Raw genomic sequence first — 12734 nt, 5'->3', positions numbered from 1 at the left:
GTTCGAGCCCCGCGTCCTGCGGGTGCCGGACGTGCTGCGCACCGCCTACCGGGACGGCAGCGCAGCGCACCCGGGGGCGATGCGCAGTCGCGATTAAATATATTCACAGCAATATGCCCCTGCAGCTCACCTTGCACGCCGGCCTCCTCTCGTGTCAACGTACAGACCCTGAAGCTTTGAGGTCCCTTTCTGAGGCCTCCGAGAGGATTTTAAGGACGCGTTCCGTGTCGGTCCCCATCATTACATGTGGCGTTGCCACCCTTTCTCTGTACCGGGTCGGTATTCCTGTTGTTTCTTTTTAAAATAAAACAGACGTATTTCAGTAGCTACCAGTTCTGGGTCTGCCGGCTGATTGCTGCTTTATGTGGCATACCTTGTCCACGTTCTCCAGGCTTAAATTAAACTTTTTAAATCAGATGAAATTACTCAGCTTTATTACTCTTTCAACAGTTAATTAATGTTCTTTTTGTTTCCTTGAGTACCGCTGTGAAGCTATAAATGCTTCTTCAATCTCATCTTTTTACGTGTTGTTTCACCATTTCTCCTTTGTTGGTATAATTTACATTTGTTTAAAAATTACTAGCATTCACATCTCTGCAATACAATGTTACACACTGATTTGCAAACTTGGTCCAGGTAAAGGACTCCCTTTCAAAGGAAACCATTTTCTCTCTTTTTTTTTTTTTTTCCCTCTGCCTACAGTTTACCTACAGATAGTCCAGCAACTCCCAGCAGTTGGCTATGAAAAGAAAGAAGAACTAAGTGATTGAGTTAAAGATCTGTTTGGTTTTTTTTTTCCTTTCCCCTCACAAAATGCTTTAAGCACCCAAGTAGCCGGCTGACTGGCTGCTAGGTTTATTCTTTTCCATGCTTAAATGCTTATCTCTATGGCCTTAAAACACGAAACCAAAGTCACAATGCTTTGTCGCAGCATACATCTGTAGCCTTTTACTCAAAGACACCTCCGGTGACGGAGGTGACAAGGCAGCCACCGGAACCCTTCTCAGGGACCATGGCAGTAGGTGGCAGATGGCTGAAGAGGGACTGTTCCTCCAAGGATGAAATGGCACTGCGCTGGGGATGAGACCCCCGGTGACCTGTACAGATCTACCAATTCCCCAGCGCGCATCTGTACATCTACAAAACGGCACGGCACCATGCCACGGCCCTGCACAGGAGGGCTAGTGCAAGAAACATCATGTGGGTCTTTTTTTAGCTATACCCAGTTTCAGGTACAAGGAAATCTCAAGAAAAGCTCAGATTTTCACTTTAATAGAGACAAGTAAGGGGTAGAGAGCAAGATCTGTGAACCATCAGCACCAGGAGTAGCTGCACTCAGGGTGAGGTTACCTGGAGACAAGAGGGAAAAGGAGGGGCCAGGGGCGAGTACAAGAGCTAGAAGATACTGAGGAAGATCATCTGAAAGGCAGATTACAGGAAGGAGCATGGGGAAGAAATGAGAAATCTAGGAGGAAATATACTCCTCCTCTTCTCACTCTGCATCTGGGGCTTAACACAGCCCAGGGAAGCACACTCCACGACTTCCCCGCGTTCGTCACTACACGGACCAACACAAATTTCACGGCATTCTTCGAAAGTCTCACAGTGACAACCGATTGTGGAGTAAAAAAGAGCCAAAGAAAATCAGCACAAAGTAAGTTCTCAGAAATCTAAGAAATGTTAAAAGACCCCCTGTTGAAATACGTCACTGGCATACCTATACAGGCCAAACGAGGGAGGATGGCCCACGTCCTTCCGAAAGCGTGGAGGGGGCAGGATACCTGGTGGTGGGAAAACGCATCCCGCTGCTCAGGTATGAGCTTTCCTGTCCATGGCACAACATTGCCCAGACACAAATGGGCTTGCCTTCTGGGCCTTCTTTAGCCTGTAGGTGAATATAAATTCAGGTAGTTATTATCTTTAGTTGTGTTATTTAGATATACCAGGACAGGAGATGTGTCTGATGCTAATCTGAAACCTGTGAGGCCAGGAAGGAAATGGCTCCTGGTGACCACCCATGTACGACACACCAGCAGCCAGGGCTGATAGTATGTCCTGTCAGCAGTGCATGTGGCCGCACTCTCAGATGCCAGCTTAGTCGTGGGTCATGTTAGGCTCTGCATGCCTAAGGAAGCTGTCAGAAAGCTGGTTTTGTCTGTTTTATCTCCTTAAAATCATTGAAGAACATGTTCTCGGGTTACCTTGAATCACTCAGGTGACTTGAACAGATGTACTCTGTTTGATCCTGGATCCCTCCATGATAGTGTATCTGGGCACCTAAGCAGTGCACACATTGGAAATAAATAGGATTTCAGTGTGAGAGGAAATTTCCATATGCATGCATGTAGCTACTGCATTTCAGCCGTGCCTTTTTGTCTCCTGTTTAACCAGCACTGCAAAAAACCCCACACATTCTAAAGAAAACATTACAAATCCAGAATTTTTAGTAAGTTTGTAGATTTAGATGTTGGAAAGATAGTAAATGTGCATCAATTCATGTAAAGATTATTTTCTAATACATATGAAAAGATACATTTCTTGAAATGGTCTCAGTGGTTTGCATATTACTGGGCCTTTTCAACTCCTTTTAACCGTTGTTCACATTCAGTTCTCATCATTTTCACCATCGTGAGGTGAAGTAATGCATCTGTACATAAGGGTGTCTACACAGCAGCATGCCCTCAGAGGACAGAAGATAGTGTTCTCCTTTCAGTACTTTGAAGTGAGACTCCTCAAAATCACATTCCTAATGAGGAAACACGTTAGGTAGATACTGAGAAGGGGGAGACACAACAGAAGAGGATCCCACGTAACAGCTCTCTGTCCAGGGAGAGTATCTTGCTACTGCACACCAGCAGTACTGCAGCCAACAGGACTGCCTCCAGCAGTGAAGATTGTGCGTGCAAGGACAGAAAGGCTTTAAAATTCAGTTTGTTTTATAAAATATACAGTGTACAATGTACAGGAGCAGATACAGATATTGTAATTCTTATAGGAGCTGTTGCTGGAGTCCAGAAAAGCAGAATTTACTATGCTCTGAGACACCTAAATCTGCCAAATTCATTAAAAGAGAGGAACATAATGTTCAAACACTCATCTTGGAAATCACTACAGTGATACATACCAGGAAGTGAAATCATGTTCCAGAAACTATGCACTAGCCCCAAATCTATAAAGGTAAAAAAAACATATAGGTAACATTTATTACTTTCTATGAAATTATTGTCTTTTGAAATAGTATGATGCTGTAAAATATATTTTCTATCAAGATTAATATAGCAAATCTGCATTCCAGTACCTGGCTATATCTTTTTCTTCAAGAAGCACAATCCTTTGAGGCACTTGGGATTCTGGGGGCTGGCCTTGCATATTACAGATTTATTTTTCTTGTACCTCTGTTAACATAATGTTATTCTCAGCATACATGAGTGCCACTGAAAAGAAACTCTGATGCACTGGATATACTGCTTACCAAAGATTATCTCAAAAAGTATTTCCTTGCTTCTTGTTTTCTATCCTTTGCATTATTCAACAACCCACACCCTAAGAGGAGGGGAAACGTGGGCACTGTTTCACGTCACATTTTCCAAGGGACTTTTTTCAGTCAGTTGCTGTGGTGTCTGAACAGAGATGAGGCCTCTTTCAAGTCACCTTCAAACGGTCATTGACAGACACTTTGCCCTCAAATGGCAAGCTGTCACTGAAATACGTTAAAAGGTCAGACAAGGGAAAAACAACAGAGGAGGAAGATTTTTTTTTCCTTAAAAACACTTACAAAATAATTGTTATAAAAAGTAAGTCCAAAGGATAAATGAAGACACCTTAGCACTTACGTGAATAAACAAACCAGGAGCAAATTTTCTCAAACAGCAAGTTTTCCAGTGCATTGTGCAAGAAGCTGGTATCTACTCAGTAATTACAACTTGGGTTTACAGACACTTTAAATTGTTTAATGATATGCACCATTTAGAGAAAAAAAAAAAAAAATCAGACATTTGTACATTATCAAATTTACAGATTCATCAAATAAAATCTATGTTTCATTACAGCAGCAAGACAACACTCTACAATAAGGTCAAGCTCTAGGTCATAGCTATGCAGAATTTTAATGCCTCCAAATTTGAACCCTTTGTAAATACATTCATCAGAGATTTAACACACCAGCCTGTAATCTCATTAACATAGTCCAAATCACCTCCAGAGAACACAGAACACCTGACCAAACCGAAGTTGCAATGGATGCATTCTCCATCACAACTTTGCTACCTTTATCTGGATCGAGCACGTTTGTTGCTATAAAGATACTTTCTGCGTTCCTTCTACAGAACACGGAAAAGCAACATACTCAGAGACAGCAGAATGTTTCTCTGCTCTACATGTATGGATACAATTTTATTCAATAGACTCACCACTTGTTCTTCCTTCTACTGTAGATTCTTTCTGGTAGAAACTTCTACTGTAGTTTCTTGCTAAATATAACATGGCATCCTAGTGGAACTAAAAGCCTTGAGGCAATCTTAACGAGAGCCCTTGTTTTCACCTTGGAAAGGCAGCATACGGAAAGCAGAACTTGTAGAGCAATCCCTCTCTATCACAGCAACCTGCAGTCTTTGACCCTGATTTTCTTCAGTGCTACATCACTGTCACTCCAGTGCAGCCCCACTGATTGTGATGGCAGGCCTGATTTATGTTGAAGTGAGAAGACAAGTCGCCTGCTTGTTTTTATGCCTCTGTTTCAAATGCTGAGTCCAAACAGACACAGTATTTGGCTCTTTTGCTCTGTCCATTCATATCCCATTAAGGAATCCTGAATACGGTTGTGCTTATATTCCCTTGCATCGTCCCCACTGAGTGGAAAACAGGGTGACTGCAGACCCCTACATGATTATGTCAGCACACTTACCACTTGAAATGAAACCTATTCCTTAAAGAAGCAGTGTAATTTTTAATCAAACTGCTGAAAGTCCTGAGAGTGTATTTACTTCTGTTTAACTGAAATGAATGACACACCCTCAGAAAAAGAGCTCTCAGTTAAAATGCATTAGCATTTCAAGAAAATGCAGCGTATTTAATGTAAGACTTGAGGACTCCATTCACTGTTTCCACCTTGACTTGTCTGAATTTGACACAAATTACAGAGTATTCACTGGTTTTATTTTGGCTTCACATGGGTCTTGAGGAAGAAAATGACACTGTAAAACTATTCCTTGCTTAGGGACGACTCAGACATGAAGAATTATTCAAATTAATTTTGACATTCTAGCTCTTCAAACATTTCAAATGCTGCCTTTATCTAGATCAAGTTGGAAATATTCTGTAAGATTGGGAAACTTCTTAACTTGGTAAGAGATCACAGAGGCAAAAGAAGGGGACTCTTCAAAGTAACTGGCATAAAATTAACCAACATCTGTCATGTATGATCAGAGAAATGTCAGCCATGAGAACACTCATAAGTTTCACAACGTGGTATTTACAAAATGTGCATGCTTATGTTTCAGCCCATACTTAAAAGATCTACGGTGGCCACTTACAGAGGTATTACATATGAAACATGTCTAGAGCAGTAGAAAATTAAACCATTTACATATCTCTAATCCTCTGCTTCATCAACTAAATGAGCTAGTCTTAGGTTTGGGCTACATTTTGTCTGAGAAATGTTTCAAGTCTGACACATCAGCAAGAGCATAATTGCAAGCCAGCCAGAACTATTATAACTTCACGCTGTGGAGCTGCTCCCTCATTTCCTGCAGATCACCCAGTGCCAACAAGCAACCAAAGCTGTTTTTTCAGACATTTTTTAGGATTCATTTTAGACACACATGTTCCTCAAATAAACAGATAAATAAATAACTTGAAATTCACTATGCAGTTTTAATCAATTTAACATTGTACCCGAATAAAATTAATTTATACATTAGGACAAAACAGTTGATGTTGTACTTGCTAGGGTAACTTGAGTCAAGAGAAGCAACGCCTGTCAGATCAGCTTACAAGTCTCGATTGAATGCCTTTTAATTGCTGTTGCCATCTTCTTCCCGTTTTCTGTATGCTTTATTCAAAATTTGTATTTCTTCCTGATAACCACCTCTTTCCATATGCTGCTTTTTACTATTCTGCCGATGAGCTTCGACAGTGTCTGGAATTGATATGTTAATATCACTGTCAGGATTGCTTGATGGTATGAAGAGAGAGTAGGAGGCAGTTTCCCCTAAATCACAGGAGACAAACCTGTTTTCCTTCCGTGAGTAACGTAAGGATGGAGACCTTACCTGTGTGGAGGACTGGCTGATATTACTGATGATTGACACAGTATCCAGGGCCTCTTCATTGTCACAAATTTCAAGTACCTCTAAATGAATTTTAACGCTTGTGTCAGCAAGCGTATTAGGAGAGTCCTCTGGGTTTGGCTCGTGACCCACACTTTTAGATCGATATACTTCGATTTTCTTTGATGCAGGTGCTATTTTTTGCCCTTTGGTGCTTACCTCATATGTAGATAAAGAGAGCGTTTTTCCCGTGGGTGCCTGAAGAGATACAGTTCCTTGAAATGCACACAGAGGGATAGTTAAGGCCCCACCTGATCGCTGCAAAGAGAAAGAATGACCATTATCTAATGCTAATTTTTGAAGTTAGAATCCACCATAAATAAGCCAATTATGCTTAGTTTGTTGACTTATTTTACTGACTCTTCCTTGCATTATTTTAGAAACCTGATATTACTTTAAGGAGTAGAAAGGTGTTTTCTAATTACACACTTTAGTATAAAAAATGAAGTCCCAGTGATTGTGACTGAACTACAGCTTATGGACACACACACACACTTCATTAGAATAGTCTACACTTAACGTTTCATTGCAACCATTCCACAACAGCACAGCCAGCACTAGCAGGCACCTCTCCAGCTAGTACTCACAGGCACCTCTGAAAGTGCTTTCACCCTGCTTAAATCAGATCAAGACACTGATCTCCTAGAGCTTCTCATGCAGTGACCAAAAGAAAAGAAATGACACCAGAGGACTGTTCAAAACCAGGACCTTATGCTGACAACATCTGTATCCCTTGGGCACCCTCTTTTAATTAGTCTCAATTACATTAAGTGCCTAAAGTCAGACAGCTTAGCGACCAAGCTGAATTTTCCAAAACAACTTGTCAGGTATTAGTTGTCATGGTGTAACCCCGACCGGCAACGCAGCCCCAGGCAGCTGCTCGCTCACTCCCCACTGTGGGGTGGGGGGAGAATCGGGAGGGTGAAAGGGAGAAAACCGGTGGGCTGAGATAAAGGCAGTTCAATAGCTAAAGCAAAAACCACTCGCGCAAGCAAAGCAAAACAAGGAATTCATTCACCACTTCCCATGGGCAGGCAGGTGTCCAGCCACCTCCAGGAAAGCCGGGCTCCATCACATGTAACAGTTACTTGGGAAGACAAACACCATCCCTCTGAATGTCCCCCCATCCTTCTTCTCCCCCCAGCTTTACATGCTGAGCACGATGTCATATGGCATGGAATATCTCTTGGGTCAGCTGGGGTCAGCTGTACTGGCTGGGTCCCCCTACAACTCCTCACGCGCCCCCAGCCTGCTCGCTGTGGGTGGGGTGAGGAGCAGAAAAGCCCTGGCCTCTGTGTAAGCACTGCTTGATGATGCCATCCCTGTATTATCAACACCGTTTTCAGCACAAATCCAAAACATGGCCCCATACCAGCTACTACGAAGAAAATTAAACTCTACCCCAGCCCAAATCAGCACATTATTCAAGGAACTTTTTTGTGCGTTTAATTTTGTAGTGGAAATAATGTTCATGCAACGGTATCAGTTGGACATCTATAACAAGGATTTACAGTGCCACCACCCTGAGGGCCAGAGGGAAGATCCAGAACCTCACTGCCAAACACATTTCACAAGGGTACTAGAAGTCAATATAGGACATCTCTTCTAGAACAAAGCTGAATTTATCAGTAGAGAATTTTTGACACACTTGAAAACAGAGAAAGAAAATTCAGTTATGGCTCTGCAGTACTAAAGGTCATGCTCAAACCAAGTGTTTTTATCAGTTGCAATGAAAATATTGTTTCAGAGGCTGTAAATAAATAAAAGCATTACACAAAGAAATCACTGTGAGCGCCTGTGCGGAGAACAAAGGACATGGCTTGCTCATATTGGACTGTGGTAGCTGACTAAGTGGTAGATTTTTACACATGTTCCCTTCCATAATGCTGCAAGGCAGACCCTGACTCCTCCTCTCATGCTCCAAAGACTGTCATTTTTAACTGTGGAAGTTGTCCATTCAGTGACTCATGCTCAGTGACTCATTGGTGGCAGAAGTAGACACACACAGCAAAGAAACACCAGACTCAGGTTCTGGAGAATCTCACTGAGGGCTAATCCATTGCTCTGTCCTCATCTGTTTGCTACAGCTGGGCTTTGACTTTTTACTGAGAAGGGCAGGGATTACTATTTGAAACCTTGCTCTTACTCACTAGAAAAATACTATTAAAATGAACTGCATCTCTGCCAAAAGCACGCTCCTTGGCAGGCAGTGAAGTGCTGACTTTGGGAGAGGGCAGTTCATAAGGAAGGGCTGCACTGGTTTAGAAGGAAATACAGAACAGAGAAGACTACTGAAAACAGGGGAAGCTGCAGAAGCCAGCTCTGTACCCCCACAGACACATTTGGGAGAAGTGTTCACTGAGGGTACTGAAAAGCTGCCAGGTAGCAAGGTGAATCACCCTGTACAGTCTTCTGTGTTGCTGTTGCTATGCTGCTTTCAGGACCCAGTGATGATCTTTTAACTCTGCTTCAAATACCTCCAGGACACAATATTCACAGGTCAACTGCAACCTTACTGTATTGTGCTGCAGCTCTGTCCCCAGCGAACGTGCCTCCCTACCTGCTGCTGCTGCCTGGCAGGGCACATCACCAGCCCAAACCTCATCCTCCTCATCCTTCCTCTACACTACAGACCCATGCACAGAAGATCCTTCTTAGCAGCATGTAATTTTCTGAATGATTTGTGAATACAAAACAGTTTTACAGCAATCAATGCATGAGGTGAAAAAACGACAGTTGATTTATCAGGATGTTTAAGCCTGAGGCATTTAAGGGATTTGGATAGCGCTCACATTTCTTGCTGTCTGTGTAAGTGAGGGCTAAGATGAGAGAGGGAGACAGCTGTCTAAGAGAGAAGGATATGCTTTTTTATTTGTAAGTGTTGTGATTAATCCACCTGCAAGAACAGACAAATCAAAGAAATCCTGGGTTTTGGAAAGGGGTCTTTCCTGGGCAAGTTACAGGGGGAATGCCCTGAGCTCACCCTCAGAAGCAGAAGCTCCAGCACTGTCCTCCTGGGTACTGATTCATTTTGTGCAAACTGTGAATAGAAAGAGGGGAAGAAGAGGAGTGACAGAAAGACCAGGTCTGATAATAGGCATTATGGAGAAGTGCTAGCATTATTTTAGCACCAAAAGGACCCTTTCCACTTCTATCAGTTCTGTTTAATGTTTCCTTTCTATAGTAAAACTGAGAAAGTGAGTAAAACCAGAGAGTTTTAGGGTATTGGTTGGAAAGGTGAAATTGTTCACAGGGAGCTGGGAAGGGCAATTATTTTGTGATTATTAAAGGAAGCTGTTGTGATGATACTTCTATCGAATTAGGCACATATTTACAAACACACAGGTAAATCGAGTGCCACATTATCTCACCTTCACTAAAGAGCATGAAAAGGAAATTAGTTTTCATTGCATAGAAAAATCTTGCCAGACTGTAACTTAATGTGGTCCTCTGACAAAGGAATTTGCCTGAAAACCCTAGGAGCCGCCTTGCCCTGCTGGAAGAAAATCAAAGTTGTATTAGTCTCCTTAATAGATTTGCCAGAGAAAAATGGTCCTCAAGTGTTCTTCCAACATGCAGTTACAGAGGCAGCTACTGTGCTGTGTCGTCAAGCTGACAAAGGTCCTAGATCGGTGAATGTTAGATGACAGCAGCTCGCTGCCAGTTCCTGTGCAGAGTACAGAGCCATGGTTGGCACATGGGCTCCCTCAAGTGTAGCTCTCCTAAGGGGAAGCACCAGCAGCCTTTGTGTCAAAGTAGTAATGAGGGAGGGTTTTTTGAAAGCGCAGTTAGGTGTGGGCACTTGTATTTTCTGTAGTAATTAGGATCACTCCTCCAAGAAAGGAAAGATGTGAGAATAACTGTTTTCTCAGCCTGAGGAAGCTCTTGTCCACTTGTCTTCCATCTCAGTTGCTTACCAAGGCCACTAGGACACAGAGCAACAAATCCAGCTCTGCATAAGATCAAGTGGGCAAAGCGTACTGTTCTAAAGCAGCACAGACAGAAGCACAAGCTTAGCATCCCGTATATTGCAATGCAATCTGGATACCTAACAGTTTTGGAACACACGTTTAGAATGGTCTTTTTGTCAGATACAAGCCCTACAGCTCTGTTTCCAGCCCCCAGCCTAGTTTCTGCAATCAACACTGAATATCCTTTTTAGTAGGGTCATTTAAGAGTGTCTGCATTTCTGGCTGTTAATCAAGCTCAAAGTCTGAAGAACAGTCTAAACCAGCACAAAATTATAAAGAAAGATGTCTAAAGAGTATGAAAAAAAAGAAGAACTGATTACTTCAGCACAAGGTTACGTTCTACTTAATAAAACACTGGAGATTTGTCAGACTGAACATCGAGGAGATGGAGGATATGCTATGTCTGAGGCACCAGGAAGAAGAATGAGTAGTCCTCACTCACTGGAATGAATACTCCAGTTCTGGAGAATGACAAAATTTCCAGTGACTATGAATGTAGTGGCTCTTTCCGAAAGTCTATTTTCTGTTTAGAAACCATTATTCGCATTTAGAAGTGAAAAGGATATACCAAATCTTCTATGCAACTCCCCAGTCACTGAATAGGAAAGCCAGTAGCGATGTCATTTTCCACTAGAACACCTCCAGTAGAAATATTGTTCAATTACAGACACCTTCACCTGTTTCTGCAAAGTAGAGAATCCATTTGTCTCTTTGCAAACTGTGCATCATCATGCCATGCACCTGTGACTGTGACAGCCTGCCTAGTGACTGCTGCCCTTGCAGGGAGCAGCTTTCAAATCACAGCTTACATTCCCTCAGTGCAGCGATCGATTTGCAAGGAAACGAGACTATTAAGAGCAAGCTTTGACACGTATGTGTGAAATAAACCCATTCATCAGCAACGCAAAATGTTCAAACTTTAAAAAAATCTAAATGATTACTGAAAAAAAGTAAGCGGCATTTACATGACACTACAGAACTTACTAAGCAGAGTTTGTGAAAAATAAAATCAGACCCTGGAATTACACCACAGGGGAAGGCAGGAGTAAAGCCCGAGGAGAGGAGTGAGCCATTGAACTGAAACTTCACCGCTATTTGCTGAGGGGAACGAGCACCGCCTTGGCTGGCCCAAAAGTGCCACAAATCTAGGAAGACTTCTGTGCTCCACACTGGAGGGGACCCACTCCGGCCACCCACGGTGACCGTCCTGCAGCCAGCGTACCTGTAAGGACTCTGTACCGGAGCCAGCAAGGGGCTAGCGGCTGAGAACTGGATCCAGCCCCTCAGCTCCTTGGCAGCGCACAGGGCACACACCACAGGCAGGCTCCCTCCCTTGTGCTTGCTTTGCAAGCTTCGCTCGACAGTCAAGCAGCCCAACAGAAAAATGCTATGAATAAAAACACTGTTAGCATAAAGGAGGGAAGAATGCATTTCTGGCTTTATGTACAGCCAAATTACTATTAATGAGAATAGCATGTGACCCTTATCTTGTCCTTGATATCACTATTAAATATCTATTTTGCTTCTTATGACACATCCATGGCAATAAATAGGAATCTACTAGTAAACCAGACTATACCAGTGCATCCTGTGAGTATTTTATCTTCCACTCCCTTTGTTACCTGCAGTTCAGCTTTCTGATTTTAAGCCTTACAATGCAATTTAATTCTAAAGCAGCAGGAAGAGGAAGTAATCTGAGTAACACTTAACAGTGGCCTTCAGCTCATCCATCCGGGTTCCATCTCTGCATTATTTTAGCACGAACAAGAGCATCCACAGCTGTATAAAGGTTACAATTCATTTTTACTTCAGTGAAAACAGAAAGAAATCCACTTGCTGTTTCTGAACATCTGCCATCTCACTCTCCACAGCCTGGACCCAAAATGCTTTTTGAAAGGATATTGCTACATCGGGCTCTTTCCATGACCTTTCGCCCACATGCTTTGTATTCTTGCATGTAAAAGAAAACCTAGTTTCTAAAAGAAATACACATATTAACTCCTCCCACACAATTTATGTTATGCATTCTCCTTTTAAAGCACTTCTACACAGACCTTTTTAAGAAGGTACAGAAAACTTACAGCCACTTATTTCTTGGAACATCTTTAGAAAGACAATATTTTGATTCTATCTTGAGAGTGCATGCAGGAATCAGGCACCAGCATAAAGCTAAACAGCTTTGTGAAATAACATAAACCCCTGTCTTTTCAACCAAAGTGCCATTTTGCAGCTTTTGTGTCTCAGCAGTTTTGCAGCATATTAGATATACATATATAATTATCATTATTCCTGAACAGAATGTGGATTTTTTTCTACAACTCCAGTATTGTTTTGCTTTATCAGAATTAGTTATACCAGGATTTGTAGTACTATCACAAAGACACCCCACAGCTGAAATGCATTCTTTCTAACCCTCACGCATCCCATACCCATTTGG

At 42.3% G+C, this 12734-nt stretch overlaps 1 protein-coding gene across 3 annotated transcripts in view; it reads right to left on the bottom strand.

Annotated features, from left to right (window-relative positions):
* Nucleotides 1-56: 56 nt before the first annotated feature.
* Nucleotides 57-12734, bottom strand: part of GPR149 (G protein-coupled receptor 149) — a 33533-nt gene continuing 20855 nt past the window's right edge. The window contains exons 4-5 of one of the 3 annotated variants that reach the window (XR_008749330.1): nucleotides 1718-6584; nucleotides 57-294 (exon numbers count right to left, since the gene is read on the bottom strand). Coding sequence is in view for 1 of the 3 variants with exons in the window: in XM_005228885.3 (XP_005228942.3) it covers nucleotides 6012-6584 (573 nt within the window). In the remaining 2 variants the exon portion in view is untranslated. Of the gene's footprint in view, nucleotides 6585-12734 lie in introns of all 3 variants that reach the window. The other 2 variants (XR_008749331.1, XM_005228885.3) reach the window with 2 other exon arrangements.

The sequence above is a fragment of the Falco peregrinus genome, chromosome 12 (genome assembly GCF_023634155.1).
Source record: "Falco peregrinus isolate bFalPer1 chromosome 12, bFalPer1.pri, whole genome shotgun sequence".
In the NCBI taxonomy this organism is placed as follows: domain Eukaryota; kingdom Metazoa; phylum Chordata; class Aves; order Falconiformes; family Falconidae; genus Falco; species Falco peregrinus.
This window is presented reverse-complemented; position numbering and strand designations above follow the sequence as displayed.